At 40.3% G+C, this 18062-nt stretch overlaps 1 protein-coding gene across 7 annotated transcripts in view; it reads right to left on the bottom strand.

The window, feature by feature from the left end:
• The window catches only part of MSRA (methionine sulfoxide reductase A), a 450230-nt gene that overhangs the window by 166466 nt on the left and 265702 nt on the right, over positions 1 to 18062 (bottom strand). For all 7 annotated transcript variants that reach the window (XM_073335656.2, XM_073335660.2, XM_073335662.2 and 4 more), the window contains one exon: positions 5583 to 5687. In XM_073335656.2, the coding sequence (XP_073191757.1) occupies positions 5583 to 5687 (105 nt within the window). The remainder of the gene's footprint in view (positions 1 to 5582; positions 5688 to 18062) is intronic.

Here is an 18062-nt window from a genome sequence, read left to right as displayed (position 1 = left end):
TGATTGCAGGAAAATCCTTTAGGTAAGAAGTCTGACCACTGTGAATATACCTTTTTGTATTATTACTCTTTATAGTTCTCAAACGCCATACATTTTGCTCTTATATTTGCTCTGGTCTTGTCTAGTCTGCCTTGAATCTATCTGCTCAGTTCCTTATATTCTCTTACGTTTTTCCATCTCAAAGCTATTCTCCTGCACTCTGCATCACTTCTCAAACTCCTTCTCAGTTAACCATAGTGCGGAATAGCAGAATTCAACTAAATGCTTCCTTCTCATTTTGTGAGCCCAGACCATTGTTTCCCATTACTCTAAGAGAGCTTAAAGCTCCCACTTTCACATTCAAGTCACCAATTATAAGGGTGACATTTTTATTTGATGTTTTAGTGAGTTAGTAAGTGGTGCTTAGGCAAGTCATTCTTACAGCTCATCAATCACATAGTCATCAGTGGTTGAAGGGCATAAACTTGTATGATTGACATATTCCCTGGCTTCACTCAAAGGCAAATTGTAATGATTCTATCACTGATTGGATTATATCCAAGCACATACTTTGTCTCCTTGAATACGATAAGGAGAGAAAATGGGTGTGCATTTTTCTCATACCCTGAGTATTACACTGTATCCATCCAACATCATGAAATGACCCCCCTATCCTTCCAATGCAGCTCTCAGATTCCATATATTTCTATCTTACATCTTTCCAATTCTTTGATCACAAAAGTGAGGTCCCCTTCATACACATTCCTCACATTTCATGTTCCTACTCTGACTTATTTATGAAGGTTCAGGTCCTTCTTTTTCTTGATGCAAACATCAGGCACCGTTCTTCCTGAACGATTGGTACAGCACCAACATAACCACATTCTGCATGCTCTCCTCTCCAGTATAATGTGTCAACTTTTTCTGGCCTGGGGTTCTCGCCATCCAGTGCCATATGTGGAATGCTTTGCCTTTGCTCTGCCATAATATATCTTCTAAGTGAGTGTGAAAATATCCTTGTTTGTACCAACTCTTAGGGAAGAATCATCTGGGCTCTTAGAGTCAAGCCTATATATACGCAGACACCCAAACTCTCAGGGAGAATAGTCATAATAGCCAGGCATTTAATGAAACACTGCTGCTATGGGTACAGTTTTATTTATAGAGGTCTTCCTTGACTCCTATCAGAGGTATGTGCAGAGAGACCGATATATGTAGCTATAAAGCGATTTTTTTGAGAATATCTGTCTGATAATGTTTGCTGCTTGCAGTTTGATGCAACCATGGGAGGGAGGGGAATACCTCTGAAACAGTTCTAGAAATTAGTTCTCTATCTGAAATCCAGAGGTGAATATGAAGTTCCACAGGTTGTTCAGATTCATAGCTAAGGCCAGAAAGAACCACCATGATCACCTAGTCTGACCTCCTGTATCATACAGGCCCTAGGACTTCCTTGAAGTAATTCTTGTTTGAACTACAGTATCTTTTAGAGAGAACATCCAATCTTAATTTTAAAATTGTCACTGAGGGGAATCAACCACAACCCTTAACAAGTTGTTCCAATGGTTAATTACCCTCACCGTAAAAAATTTGCATCTTCTTTCCAGTGTGAATTTGTCTAGCTTCAACTTCTAGCCATGGGATCTTATCTTTATCTACTAGACTGAAAAGTCCTCTATCAAATTTTCCCTGTGTAGATACTGACAGACTGAGTTCAAGTCACCCTTAACCTTGTGTTAGCACAACTGAACAGTTAAAATATCATTTCTATTCTGCAAAGAAACAAACCTTATGCACCATTAAGTATATGTGATGGATGTCTCAACCCTTCAATGTGACTTTCTTCCAAGATGGGAGGAACCTATACTTGGTTTACAGAGACCTTCTAAAATGCTGGGCCAACTGCCCCACTGGACTTCAGTGCTCTACTGGATCCAACAAAAGCTTGATAAAGCTAATGAAAGCTCCTAGGTATTTCTATTTAACCATATGGGGGGGTGTACTCTGCAATGGTTCCACCATGGAACCAGACCTGAAAATTCTCCCTCCTGGCTCGTAATCAGGAGCTAGTTACAACTAGGTCAGTAGCCCAGGGTCCAATAATGTGTTAATAAAATTCTCTTCTGAGAGGTCAGACTTACAGAACTGTAAGTCGCAAAAAGAAAAGGAGTACCTGTAGCACCTTAGAGACTAGCCAATTTATTTGAGCATAAGCTTTTGTGAGCTACAGCTCACTTCATCGGATGCATCCGATGAAGTGAGCTGTAGCTCACAAAAGCTTATGCTCAAATAAATTGGCTAGTCTCTAAGGTGCTACAGGTACTCCTTTTCTTTTTGCAACTACAGACTAACACAGCTGCTACTCTGAGAACTGTAAGTATATTTATGATGTCAGATCCAGGGGATATCAGAGTGGGTCTCAATGGTCACTTATATACTGATCCAAATCTTTAGCTGTACACAAAATCTGCATCTTCTCTGTGGAGTGTTGGCAATGCATCTATTAATTCCTTGGAGAAGAAAAATGGTGTGGGTGTGTGTCTGTCTTTGACTGTAAGCGTACAGAGAAGCACTGAAGCTTACAGGCAGTTCTTTCTGGAGCATCAAACAGATCCTCTGGCACTAGAACCTGTTTGTCCTACAACTACCACCCAGCAGCAAGATCTTTGGATCCATGAAACCCCAGAATCAATAGATAGTACCCTCATATTGTCAAGAAGCTTGTGATCCAGGTGTCAGTTCTTCTCAACCTGTCAAAGCCTCAGAAGGTATCTAATCACAAACCCATCCTACATGGCTGAATTCCTGCTAGACAACTTAGCAGTTAGGGATGGTCCAGGAGGCCAAGAGATCCAGGAAACTTGCATCCTAGAGTTTTTTAAAGTAACTGTATGAGGAGCTTGCTGGACCATTAATTTAATTTTCAATAAATCTTGGATCACCTGGAAAGGTCAAGAAGACTGGAAGAAAGCTAATGCTGTGACAATATTTAAAAAGGGTAAACTGGATGACCTGGGTCCATCTGTCTGACCCACCTGTCAATCTGACCTTGACCCAGGCAAGATAATGAAGTGGCTGTTATGAGAGATGATTACTAAAGAATTAAAGGAGGGTAATATAATTAATGCTAATCAACATGGATTTACAGACAATAGATCCTATCAAACTAACTTCATCCTTTTTTGACAAGATTACAAGTTTGGCTGATAAAGGAAATAGTGTTGATGTAATATACCTAAACTTCTGTACCGCTAATATTCAGGGGTGTATTAACAGGAGTGTTTTATACATTAGACAGGGGCGGTAATTGCCCTGCTCTGCTGAGCAGTAGTGAGGCCTCAGATGAAAAACTGTTCCCACATTAAGAAAGACGTAGACAAACTGGAGGGAGTCCAAAGGAAAGCTACAAAAATGAGAAGGTTTAGAAAGCCTGTTCCGTGAAGAAAAGTTTTAAAACTGGGCATGTTTAGTATTCCCTGAGAAGACTGAAGGATGCCCTAATAAGTCTTCAAGTATGTCAAAGATTTTTATAAAGAGGATGGTGATCAATTGCTTTCCTTGTCCTCTGAAGATGGGATGAGTAATCAGCAGCAAGGAGAGTTCAGTTAGAAAATATTTCCTAATATCTAACCATAAGAATAATTAAGTACTGGAAGAAGTTACCACAGGAGGTTGTAGAATCCCTATCATTGGAGGTTTTTAAGAATAGGTTACACAAACGTGGTCTAGATAATCTCTTGAGGCCCCTTCCCGCTCTACATGTCTATGATTCTATGCACTGTGGGAAGCTGCTTCAAAATATTCAGACAGCCAGCTTGGCAGAAACCTTTTTCTCACTATCTTGAACAAAAACTGTATCTGATGTTTAAAGTTAATGCCTGTGAAAACTGCTAGACCAGAGGTTCTGAACCTTTTTCACAGCATGGGCTGCATTTACATACCACAAGCATCTTGTGAATACCACCCCTTCCACTCGCTGTTTTGTGAATCATGTTCATGCCTGTTCGTGGTCTCGTTATACCCCTGTGGCAACTACAGCAATTGCTGACAAAGGAAAGTAATTTTAGGAATTCTTTAATTGGATTTGGCTGGTGGGGGGGGGAGTCATCACCATGTGACCAGCCATCTCTCTGTGCATCACCAGAACAGTTTGGGGAACCTCTGCTCTAGAAGAAGTTCTGTATTAATACATAAAACAGCCACCATAGACAGGGGCAGTACAAACTTTCCCACATTTCTCCATCAACCTGCCACAACCCTGACTTAAGTAGAATACTACTAGGAGTGAGACGTTAACTTAGCCTCCATGCTATTCAATCCATGAGCTCACTGATGAGACTGTCAACTAGATGGCCGACTGTTGCCAACTGCGGTGGTATTTTTTCTGTTGTAAGCTTATTCCTAATGCATTGAACGTTGGTGTGTTCCAGCCTCTATCCTGTAATGCAAAAAGAAACCTTACAATATAAGGACCTGACCCTGTGTACTCTAATTCACAGGTATAGCTCCTTCTCACACAAATAGTCCCATTTGAAGATAATGGTTCTGCACAGGGGACTACTCCTGTGAGTAGAGGTTTTTAGGATCAGCGTATAAATGAAATAGACACACATGGATCAGAAATAAAAGTTAACAGGTGACCAGAAGAAGGTTCAACCTGAAAAGGGTGCCAGTTTTTTAAACTTTTCTTTGTCTACTGTGAACTGGACTGAAACCCCAAGGAAGCAGATCTCCAAATATTCAATAGATGTCTCCCACATCTCCTGATAAAGGGACTTTTTCCCTCTTGCCTCCACTCCAGTTACTAAAGCCGAGGTCTCCAGAAGGTCATAAGAGAAGAAAACATACACCCCTCTTAAGATTGTCCTTTTTAATATTAACCAGATAGGTAAATGTAAGACAACAGTAGTGACAAGGTTGAGAAAGTAGAAATGAATTATTTTTATGTAGTATTTCAGGGCATCATATTAGAGTTGATGTTGTTTGAAACTATTCACACACACACCCTTGAAATGTTTTCTCAGTACAATTCTTCATTTCCATTTGAGCAGATATGCATAACAGCATCATGTTGCTACTTCCAAGGAGGATAAATTAAACCAAAATGCTTGAATAAGGCAAGAAGCAAATACGTTGCTGCTGGTGGTACCTCTGAGCATCCTGTCTTACTTCCTTTTGCTCATTTTCTCTAATCAGAAAAGAAACCCATAGTAATTTAAAAAGGATGAAAAATGTAAAACTTATGGAGGCTAAAGTTTCCATGCATGAATAAAATTGCCAACTCTGAAGCTGCCAAGAAATATGCTTTAATTTAGGAGACAAAAGATAGCATTAAGAAAAATCGTCATAATGAAAGGTGAAAGGATTTTCTATTGTCTAGTCCCTCTCTCTGTGGGAATTTTCTCAGCACAGACAGCTGTAACAGGGGAGGGGTATTGTGAGCTTCTATATCCTCATTCTCGCTCTCTGTCAATAAATGTCTGCAATCATATTCTTGAGCTCCCATGTGATTTCAAGGTTCATCTCTTCCATGCAGCTCAAACACTAATTATCCCAGCTGTAATTAGTAAGATAATTAAATACTGGCTCACTCATCATTCTACCTTGTGTCGGGTCATGATTCTCCCAGAAGACCTTGAGCAGTTTCTGAAATCTGATGTTTTCTGGCTGATACACTACTCGCACCGCTTCTGTATGGCCAGTTTTCCCTAAAAAGACAATACAAAACTCGACAGTATTAGTAACAATCAAGCAAGGCATATCCAAGACATGAAGCACAATATTTTTGCTTTCCAAAACACAAAAAGGTAATGTACTTGTGTTTTCACCTAACATAATTTTTAGCCCCAGCTTCCCTTACACATTCTTTTATGACAGGATCCACAGTCAGACAATTGCTAGTTTGGATAAGGCCCATAATGGACTAAACTAACTGGAAGCAAAACTGAGAGGAATAAGACCAACCGTAACATAGGAGTTCAGCAACTTTCTGAAAAATGTAAATACAAATTCTGGGTAAATATTCCTTAAAATATATGAAATGAGTGAAGTAATGAAAGCAAAAAACAAATTCCACGTGCCTGTTATACAGTATTAAACACATGGCTGCAAACGATCCTGTGTTGCCCACACCACAGAATACCAATGGGCTTCAATGAAAGGCTCTAAGTGCGTGACTGAGCACTATGAGAGCAAATGAAATGTGTGCAGGGCATTGCACACTGAAAGAGATTATTTCCTATTTTTGGCTACTTTATGTGCCCTATTGTGCAGCCCTTACACACCCAAGCTCCCACTGATTGTATTGAAAGTGCTAGCTTCACAAAGCCTGCAGAATCAGGCCAGTTAACTTCTTTTCTTATAATTATTTAATATTTATATTACCATAATGCACATACTCCTCACTCAGGATCAGGCCCCCATTGTGCGAGGTATTGTACAAGCATATACAAAGAGTTTTCAAATGAAGAAATATTTTCCTTTATTAGTGTAAACTTTCCATAAGTAAAAAAATACATATTCTATTCTTTGGCGAAATCTACATTTTCAACATCAATAAAAGGCACTGGAAATATTAACAAGGAAAAAGAACAGCCAGTTCTACATTTTGTTGGGGAGGGGCGTGCACTGCTTGAACACACAGAGCTAGACTTTGATCTCAGACACCAGTGTAAATCTAGATTAATTCAATTCACTTCAGTGGAATTGATCTGGATTTACAGCAGTGAAGCAGACAGAAGAATCTGGCCTGCTGATGGGGTTCTGAATTAGCTGCTACTGTTCTAAGTGTCATTGGGGAGGACTCTGTGAAGACATTGGCTCAATGCACAGCAGAACTGAAAAAAAGTCAAAAGGACAGAGAATACAGAAAACAGAGAAGGGAAAGGAAATGAGAAGCAACGTAAGGCAAAGGGAAGAGTACAGGTTAGACACAAGAAAAGATTTAAAATATTAGGATTAAATTTAATCTGGAAGGTAGAAAAGTAAAAAGGGATATGACAGAGGTGCACTATATACAATCATAAAAATAATAGAACCCAGTTGGATTTCACTATGTGTCCTGTCTCATAACACAACAAAGAGACACTCATTAAGATTAGTAGCAAGTAAAAGGAAATTATTTTATACATAGCATATAAACCAAGCTATCCTCCTCTGCAGGACATTAATCAGACAAATACAGTGATGGCCCAATTCCACCTTCACCAGTGCAACTCCTATTGAAAGCAATGGGAGTTACTCATATGTCTGAAGGCAGAATTTGACGTTAGGTTAAAAGAGAAGGATTAGACATTTACATGAATAAAAATAATTTGCAGTCTAACTTGGTTATAAAGTGACATGGGCCTCTCCCATAGAGTATAAACTGAGAGCTAAAGGGGGTCAGCAAGGAGATTTTCACCCTAAAGAATATCATTACATAATTGGCCACAAGCATTATGGGGGCTTTCACCTTCCTTGATGCACAAATATAGGGTCATGACACTGCCTAGACTAGAGGAGCAGACTAAATGGATGATGGTCTGTTCCAATATGGCAATTATGACTTCTCTGTGTATAGTGGCTAATAATGAAAGCTAAGGGAATAGTTGCTAACATCAACATATATTTCTTCTTTTCTTTAACTCAGTGTGAACTTTACAAAAGGGTTTTATCTCACCGACAGGAGTAAATAGCACGTCTAAGCTGACCAGTTTTATATCAGAAGACAGTCTCTCAAAGAACTTCAAAACAACAGAGTTTCCACTCTTCCTCACAACTGGAGCAGCAATTACATCTTGTCAACATACTTTCTTTGAGTTCCTAGATTAGTCAGAACAATCAACTTTCTACTTTTCCTCTGAACAAGAAAATCACTGTGTTGCTTTGAGAACTATGGTCTGACCCTCAAGGAAAAAAAACCTTGTGATGTGTGGCTACAGGACAGTGTGGGTTTTTAGAACTTAAGCATGTCTAAAACCAATATCCCTCCTCAGATGAAAAACAGGGGGATGATGTCTGTTGGCCTTCTCAGATTCACCTTTAATTTTCCTCAAAGCCTTTATACAATAAATTCTGCTCTGAACCCAGTGGATTTTCTTTCATAACATAGCATGAAAGTTACTGCTACTCACAGCATGATTAACTGCCATTCCACACTCAGAGCACTTATGGGCAAGGAGCTGAGCTGTTTCATTTCCCACTGACTTTGATGGATACCTCAGCAATGATTTTGCTATACATAAGCAGACAAGCAGGAGGCATCATGCAGGATTGGGTGCTTTGAGCTGCACTGGAAGGAGCACACAGAGCAGGTGGGGCAGGGGAACCAATGGAAACAGGGCTCCTGAGGGTATGTCTGCACTCCAACTAGGAGTGAGCCTCCAAGCCAAGGTAGACAGACTTGTATTAGTGGGGCTCAAACTATCATGCTAGAAATAGCAGTGGGATGTTGCAGCTTGGGCTGGAGCTGAGGCTCTCAAGCCTAGGGGGTCGGGGAGCTGGAAAACCCATGCTGGAAACCAAACTGGAAAGTCCATGCTGCTATTTTTAGCACGCTAGCTCGAGTAAGCAGTTCAATGTTCTCAGTTCATTTATTCCTCTTGATTAACTGGTTTTTAATAATCACCATAAGGTCTAATACTCTATTCAGAACCAAGCTTCACTTTAATTTCCAAGAGGAAGTTTTAACAAATATGAATATTTTTATAAACCTTCCCAAAAAACGCAACAAAGTTAAAATCAGTTTTAAAGTAGTTTTCTGTATCACTGAATATAATTTAATTTGGTGTTAAATGGGCAAACAGAAATCCTTTATTTATAGGAGCTATTATCTGATCCCCTACTTTCCACAGACAACTCTCCTTCAACTTCAAAATGGCTATCGGAGAACTTAGCCGTAGATTGTAAGACTTTATGATACTGTTCATGAGAGGACTGTTTGCCAATAGCTGATTGTCTGTTTAGCCTATATCCATTTGCTACTCGGAAAACATAGCCAGTGTCCAAGGATTAGCAGCAGTGTGTTCTTTCAATGGAGAGTCAAACTCTGGCAAAAAAAGCTCCATAACAGAGCAATGGAAAAAGACATCTGTATCTGTGTGACATCTCAGTGCTTCTTGTCAACTTTTCCTTTATAACAGTGTTTTGATTCTCACCTTTTTAACTATTTTTGATAACCTTTGTTTTTTTAAAAAAAGACTATGTATTAGGGTTGCCAACTTTCTATTTGCAGAAAATGGAACATCCTTGACCCACCCCCCCTGCCCTGCCCCTTCTCTGAGGTCACGCCCACACTCCTCACTCCATCCCCCTCCCTCCATCACTCGCTCTCCCCCACCCTCACTCACTCGCTCATTTTCACCAGGCTGGGGCAGGGGGTTGGGGTGTGAGAGGGGGTGAGGGCTCCGGCTGTGGGCTCTGGGATGGGGCCAGAGATGAGGGGTTTGGGGTGCAGGAGAGGACTGCAGGCTGGGGTAGGGGTGTGGGAGGAGGCAAGGGTTCCAGCTGGGGGTGGGGCTCTGTGGTGGGGCCAGGGATGAGAGGTTTGGGGTACAGGAGAGTGCTCCGGGCTGGGGCAGGGGGTTGGGGTGCGGGAGGGGGTACAGGCTCTGGGCTGGGGGTGCGGGCTCTGGGGATGAGGAGTTTGGCGTGCAGGAGAGGACTCTGGGCTGCGGCAGGGGTTTGGGAGGAGGTATGGGCTCTGGGCTGGGGCTGCAGGCTCTGGAGTAGGGCTAGGGATGAGGGGTTCAGGGTGCAGGAGGGGGATCTGGGCTGGGGAAGGCAGTTGGGATGCAGGGTACAGTAAGGGCTCCAGCTGGGGGTGACAGCTCTGGGGTGAGGCTCGGGTTTGGGGTGCAGGAGGGGGCTCAGGGCTGGGGCAGGGTGTTGGGACATGGCAGGGGGGTTGGGTTGCAGGCTCCAGGTGGCACTTATCTCAGGCGGCTTCCGGGAAGCAGTGACATCTCTCTCCGGCTTCTAGACAGAGGTGTGACCATATGCCCCTGCGCGCTGCCCACACCTGGAGGCACCGCCCCCTCAGCTCCCATTGGCAGTGGTTCCTGGCCAATGGGAGCTGCTGAGCTGACTCTGGGGGTGTGAGCAGCGCACAGAGCCCCCATGGCTGTCCCTCTGCCTAGGATCCAGAGGGAGATGCCAGCAGCTTCCCGGGAGTCACACAGAGCTGGGTAGGGAGCCTGCCTGCACCACTGATCGGACTTTTAATGTTCCAGTCAGCGGTGCTGACCGGAGACCCCAGGATCCCTTGTCAACCGGGCATTCCAGTCGAAAACCAGATACCTAGCAACCCTACTATGTATACATAGATTAGAATTGCTCTTTGTGACAACTGCATTATGGACTCAAAACGGTTATCTCATTCTGTTTTCTTATGTGCATACCCATATGAAAAACTCCCAGATTTACAACTAGCCTAATTTTTCCCTCTGTCCTAAGTAATTTCCCTTTACCGGCGGCGCTATGTGTTTGTTTTACTGACAATTCTACCCCTATTTTATATTTTTAGTATAGGAGTGTCAGAATACTGGATCAAAAACCTAAGAGCTTGAGTGGCAACGTCAATGATAGCTGAGGGTGATCAATATATCAGACCACTAGCCCCTGTATCTCAATTTCCCCCTCTGTACAGGAGGAACTTTACCTACTGCATAGCATGTTGTGAGGCTTAACTGAGAGCAAGTCCAGTCTCCCCATGCCAAGGTCAAATATGGGGAAGTGGTGCAGGGAATTTAATAAGGGGTAGGGTATTTTTTCCAATGTGATGAATTAAGAAAATTCAGTGTTCAGTTGCTACTAAAAATTGTATTGATATTTCCACCTCTGGGGTGGTCTAACATAAAACGGTCTTGCAATATAAAACACAGAGTTATGTTCCCTGGTTTATTTGCTGAAAGCTAATGCAAGTAATTCCCAAGCAAGGGAATCATACCACTAGCTTGGAATGTAGACATAGCCTTAGTTGAGCTCCTGAATAACATAAACCATAGAATTTCCTGTATCAAGTTCGGAATTTCTGTTTGAGCTAGTATCTCTCTTAAAATTGCATCCATTCTTGATCTAAAGAATTCAAGTGATGCAAAATCCACCAGATCCCTAGGTAAGTTGTTCTGTGGTTAATAAACACTGCCGATTATGCCTTATTTCTAGTCTGAATTTGTCTAGCTTCAAGTTGCAGCCACTGAATCTTGTTATGTCTTTGTCTTCCAGACCAGTGTTTCTCAACCTTTTTGATAGCAGGGACTAGCTTGCTGCCTTCCAAAAAAGTCAGGGAGATCTCAGGGACCGGCACCAGTCTCCAGACCAGTCGTTAAGAAATACTAGATTAAAGGGCTCTCTATTATTAGAAAGAAAAGGAGTACTAGGGGCACCTTAGAGACTAACCAATTTATTTGAGCATAAGCTTTCGTGAGCTACAGCTCACTTCATCGGGTGCATCCAATGAAGTGAGCTGTAGCTCACAAAAGCTTATGCTCAAATAAATTGGTTAGTCTCTAAGGTGCCACTAATACTCCTTTTCTTTCTGCGAATACAGACTAACACGGCTGCTACTCTGAAACCTGTCTATTATTAGAAATATTCTCCCCACATAGGTACTTATAGACCATGATCAAGTCATCTCTTAACCTTCTCTTGGATAAACCAAATAGATCGAGCTCCCTTAGTTTTCACTGTAGGCAGATTTTCCAAACCTTGAATCATTCTTGGGACTCATTTTTTAACCTTTCCAATCTGTCAACATCCTTTTTAAAGTGTGGACGCCAGAACTGTACATAATGTTCCAGTGATCTTGTAAGTTAGACTTGCTTACATTCTTTGTTCCTACATGCATGACTTTGAATTTGGCTATTTTAAATGCACAACAAATGCATATAGCACTGTCCACAAGACACTAGAGTTTGTCAGCGTTGGCCTAATCCTGCAGCTGTTATTCAAACAAAGGTCCCACTGAAATCCATTGGAGTTTTGCTTGAATAAAGGCTGCAAGATTTGGTGCCTGCTCCACAAAAGTCAATGGTATCCAACAGACATTGCATCAGGCCTTTCATGCATATTACCAAGGAGAGATCTGTCTAAAATTTAATATTTGTTTTAGTAGAGGACTACTACATTGTGGTGTACCATGAACATTTAGCAAAATGATAAAAAGTCACCGTGACAGACTGACAATATCCTGTAATATTCTGAATGAACCTTATTGAATTAGGGTTAATAGCTTTGGGATACAACGTATTGGAAGTGCAGAGGGTTATGTACTATTGTGAGTTTGCATGGATCTTCTCGAGCAGGAAGACAAAGTTAATGCAATTTCTGGAAGGTATAAGGAAGTTCAAAAGTCTTTTTGGAACAATACTTGTGAAGTGGTTTCCTAGGAAGTACCTTGAGGTGAGGGGAATGCAACTTCTCCCCTCTGAAGCAAACCTTCTGAAGGTATGCCATGGGGAGAGAGGCCCATTAAATACTAAATAACTGCTTCTGGAAACTCCAAACCAAACACCCCTTATCTGTATAAAAGGGTGGACAAACCTTGTCATGAGTGTACTTGTTCTGAGCTGAAGCTGTGATGAACTTGTAACCACAAGGAAACCCCTAGGCTGGGGTGTTGAAAGACTGCTCTTGCCAGAACTCATGTTAGAGTTGGAATGAACTCTGGTAACCTTATTATCATGCATGTTTTTAATATATTTCTCTGTAATGCTTTTTACTAGGACTGTGAAGTGATTAAAAAAATTAATCACGATTAATCGCGTGATTAAGGGCGCTTTTAATACCATTTCTTTAAATATTTTTGGATGTTTTCTACATTTTCAAATATACAGATTTCAGTTACAACACAGGATACAAGGTGTACAGGGCTCACTTTATATTTATTTTTATTCCAAATATTTGCACTCTAAAAAACAGTAGAAATAGTATTTTTCAATTCACCTAATACAAGTACTGTCGTGCAATCTCTATCATGAAAATTGAACTTACAAATGTAGAATTATGTACACAAAAATAACTGCATTCAAAATAAAACAATGTAAAACTTTAGAGCCTACAAGTCCACTCAGTCCTACTTCTTGTTCAGACAGTCGCTCAGACAAACAAGTTTCGTTACAGTTTGCAGGAGATAATGCTGCCTGCTTCTTGTTTACAATGTCACCTAAGAGTGAGAACAGGCATTTGCATGGCTCTGTTGTAGCTGGAGTCTCAAGATATTTACGTGCCAGATGCACTAAAGATTCATATGTCCCTTCATGCTTCAACCACCATTCCAGAGGACATGTGTCCATGCTGATGATGGGTTCTGCTCAATGACGATCTAAAGCAGAGTGGACAGACATATGTTCATTTTCATCATCTGAATCAGATGCCACCAACAGAAGGTTGATTTTCTTTTTTGGTGGTTCGGGTTCTGTAATTTCCACATCTTAGTGTTGGTTCTGAAAGCATGGTCCACACCTTGTCCTTCTCAGATTTTGGACGGCACTTCAGATTCTGAAACCTTGGGTCAAGTCCTATAGCTATTTTTAGAAATCTCACATTGGTACTGTCATAAATATAAAGGGAAGGGTAAACCCCTTTGAAATCCCTCCCGGCCAGGGGAAAGCTCCTCTCACCTGTAAAGGGTTAAGAAGCTAAAGATAACCTCGCTGGCACCTGACCAAAATGACCAATGAGGAGACAAGATACTTTCAAAAGCTGGGAGGAGGGAGAGAAACAAAGGGTCTGTGTCTGTCTGTATGCTGGGTCTTTACCGGGGATAGACCAGGAATGGAGTCTTAGAACTTTTAGTAAGTAATCTAGCTAGGTATGTGTTAGATTATGATTTCTTTAAATGGCTGAGAAAAGAATTGTGCTGAATAGAATAACTATTTCTGTCTGTGTATCTTTTTTGTAACTTAAGGTTTTGCCTAGAGGGGTTCTCTATGTTTTTGAATCTAATTACCCTGTAAGATATCTACCATCCTGATTTTACAGGGGGGATTTCTTTATTTCTATTTACTTCTATTTTTATTAAAAGTCTTCTTGTAAGAAAACTGAATGCTTTTTCATTGTTCTCAGATCCAAGGGTTTGGGTCTGTGGTCACCTATGCAAATTGGTGAGGCTTTTATTCCAACATTTCCCAGGAAAGGGGGGGGGGTGCAAGTGTTGGGAGGATTGTTCATTGTTCTTAAGATCCAAGGGTCTGGGTCTGTAGTCACCTAGGCAAATTGGTGAGGCTTTTTACCAAACCTTGTCCAGGAAGTGGGGTGCAAGGTTTTGGGAAGTATTTTGGGGGGAAGGATGCGTCCAAACAGCTCTTCCCCAGTAACCAGTATTAGTTTGGTGGTGGTAGCGGCCAGTCCAAGGACAACGGGTGGAATATTTTGTACCTTGGGGAAGTTTTGACCTAAGCTGGTAAAGATAAGCTTAGGAGGTTTTTCATGCAGGTCCCCACATCTGTACCCTAGAGTTCAGAGTGGGGGAGGAACCTTGACAGGTACCTTCTTTGCATTTTGTCAGATCCTCTGTGAAAGTGTTCTTAAAACAAACATGCTGGGTCATCATTCGAGACAGCTATAACATGAAATATATGGCAGAATGAAGGTAAAACAAAGCAGGAGACATACAATTCTCCTGCAAGGAGTTCAGTCACAAATTTAATTAACGCATTATTTTTTTAACAAGCATCATCAGCACAGAAGCATGCCCTCTGGAATAGTGGCCGAAGCATGAAGGGGCATATGAATGTTCAGCATATCTGGCACGTAAATACCTTGCAACACTGGATACAAAAGTGCCATATGAATGCCTGCTCTCACTTTCAGGTGACATTGTAAATAAGAATTAGCAGTATCTCCCGTAAATGTAACCAAACTTGTTTGTCTTAGCAATTCGCTGAACAAGAAGTAGTACCAAGAGGACTTGTAGGCTCTAAAGTTTTACATTGTTTCGGTTTTGAGTGCAGTTATGTAACAAAAAAAAAATCTACATTTGTAAGTTACACTTTCACGATAAAGAGATTGCAGTACAGTACTTGTACGAGGTGAATTGAAAAATACTATTTCTTTTGTTTATCATTTTTATAGTGCATATATTTGTAATTAAAATATAAGGTGAACACTGTATACTTTGTATTCTGTGTTGTAACAGAAATCAATATATTTGAAAATGTAGAAAAGCATCCAAAATATTGAATAGATTTCAATTGGTATTCTATTGTTTAACAGTGCGATTAATTTTTTTAATTAATCATGTGCGTTAACTGCGATTAATCAACAGCCCTACTTTTTACCTTAAGAATAAGGTAGGCTTGCTTAGAAAGAGTTGTGTGGTAACTTTTATCTGTAGCAATCACGCTGTTGTCAGTCTTTAAGAGAAAGCAAGCAGCTCTGTTTAGGCAGATTGTCTTTGCTGAGAGCAACATGGTGAAGACAGGGAATGGTTCAGCCTGGACATACACTGATCAGAAGGGTCTCCACCCAAGAGAAGCAACAGCTGGGGAGCTGGAAGCCTGAGATTGGGTTCCCTTGTTGAACCACTGACGGAAATATATGTGCAGTTATCCTAAGCTATGACGTATATGGTGGACACGTGTCTAGTCTGTATATATGTATTTTACTGTAGCAGTTCTAGTAGGTTGAATATTATTACCTTTAGACTCCATTGTTTAAGCAAATATTTTAAAGGACCTAGTCTGGAAAATACATGGTATACGTGCTATCAATAAGTTTAGATTTTTAAAAAATGTTTCACTTTTAGTAATGTAATGCTCATGCCACCCATTTCTTTACTTTTTACATTTCACACATTTTTTATAACAAAACCAGAAAATTGATTTTGCTTTTTTTATAGTTTGTTCACTTTCTTCTTCTCACAATATAAACAAGGAATGAGAACATATGATTACAATATCCATAGTCAGGCTTGATTACCTAGAATATTTGGAGCTGAAGTTTGTGCCATGCGTCACTGGAAAAGTAACCTACCATAAAAAGAAAAGGAGTACTTGTGGCACCTTAGAGACTAACCAATTTATTTGAGCATGAGCTTTCGTGAGCTACAGCTCACTTCATCGGATGCATACCGTGGAAACTGCAGACATTATATACACACAGAGATCATGAAACAATACCTCCTCCCACCCCACTGTCCTGCTGGTCATGCTCAAATAAATTGATACCAGCAGGACAGTGGGGTGGGAGGAGGTATTGTTTCATGATCTCTGTGTGTATATAATGTCTGCTGCAGTTTCCACAGTATGCATCCGATGAAGTGAGCTGTAGCTCACAAAAGCTCATGCTCAAATAAATTGGTTAGTCTCTAAGGTGCCACAAGTACTCCTTTTCTTTTTGCGAAGACAGACTAACACGGCTGTTACTCTGTAACCTACCATACGTTTACAGTTAGGACTCAGCTTCAAGTTATTAACTTGATATCATGATAATTTGGCTATTCATATTCTACCGTTCCTTGAACAGGTATCTCTACTAAAAAATTAATAAATGAGATGCTGAAATTTAATGCCAGTTTATTTAATTGTAAAATCTATAGGCATGAGCTTAAGACATCTGAGTTCAAATTCTGGCCCAGCCACAGACTTCCTGTGTGTCTCTGGGCATGTCACCTAGTCTGCATCAGGATCCTACATGTACAACGGGGAGAACGTGTCCATACCTCATAGAGGCCTTGTGAGGAAAAAAAATCCATTAATAATTGGTGAGGTGTGTAAATAATACAGTGATGAGGGCCATGTCAGTGCCTAGATATGTTGTACAAGTGCCATGTCATAACTGGCAAAATTATGTTCGGCAAATTGGGCTAAATTAATCTGCAGAGTAACTCTACCCCATTGAAATCAGTGGATTTAAATGGTACAGGTTAAATCTGGGTTGAATATGTGCTGTTTTGTTTATATCCAATCATAAATCAGCAAATCGCTGTTTCATCAAAATATTAGGTTTGTACTCTTCTTCCATATCGGTTGTTATAGTTTTGATTATACATATGTGCAGCTGTATGCATGTGCAGCAGTCCATTTCTTTCTACTTTACCCTTGACAGTGGAAATATTTTTAGACTCAGTACATAACAAGCCATTCAATCTTTTCATTTCTACTTAGAAGGAAATAAAATAGAGTTTTTACTTAAAATACCCCACTACTCAGGGAAAACAGTACAATGTTTGATTTCAAGGGCCCTGTCCTGCAGTCATGCCAGGCATGGAACTCTTTTGAAGTCAATCGGAGTAATAGATGTAGAGGGACAGCAGAAGTATGAGGAATGTGTCATGAATTCAGAACAACTTTAATTCAGATTCAGAAAGGAACAACAGGGATAAATGGATATAATGCTAGTATCTGAAGGCGTCTCTATCGAGAATTTGAAGACAGGAGATTGAAAATATTACATAGCATGAAAGATAAAAAGAAGAGGCGAGAGCAAGGTAATCCAATTTCTATGTTTTTCAGTTAGAATGCCAGAAAGTGGAGCTTTATCCTTTCGTCATTAGTGTGATTTCAACAAGAGGCTGCTATCTTGAGGAGATAACTGAACAGAATGTTAGGTGTCAGCAGACATGCCAACTCTCACAATTTGTGAGTCTGAAAACAGTGTTTCCTTTAGAACAAAATCATGTACATTTCAGTCATTACTATTTGAGACATACTGGTTGGAACCAGATGAGAATAATGATATTGGTATTAAGACAAATTCTGTTTAATGTCTACTCTGCATTTCAAAAATTTAAACCTTCTAACAGAGATATATATAATATATACATAATTATGTTGTTTGCCCAACAGATTATGATTCCACTGAAAGAAAAATGCAAAGAGTAAAATAGGCAATATGGCTTCACAAGAGAATAAAAAACAACCAGTACTGGGACAGAGATAGGAGAGGGAAACCTAGTAAAGATATACAGCTATTTAGAAGGTTTGCAGGGAAAAGATAAAGGCAACAAAAAGGCAGAATGAATCCATGCTAAACAAAGGTATTAGAGAAATAAGATGGGATTTTTAAAAGCAGTCTGTAGCAAGTGTCATTTTAAAAATGTTTATGAGATATTAAGGAAATAATGAAAATTTTGACAATTTATCTTATGACAAAAAATCAGC

The sequence above is a fragment of the Lepidochelys kempii genome, chromosome 3 (genome assembly GCF_965140285.1).
Source record: "Lepidochelys kempii isolate rLepKem1 chromosome 3, rLepKem1.hap1, whole genome shotgun sequence".
In the NCBI taxonomy this organism is placed as follows: Eukaryota; Metazoa; Chordata; order Testudines; family Cheloniidae; genus Lepidochelys; species Lepidochelys kempii.
This window is presented reverse-complemented; position numbering and strand designations above follow the sequence as displayed.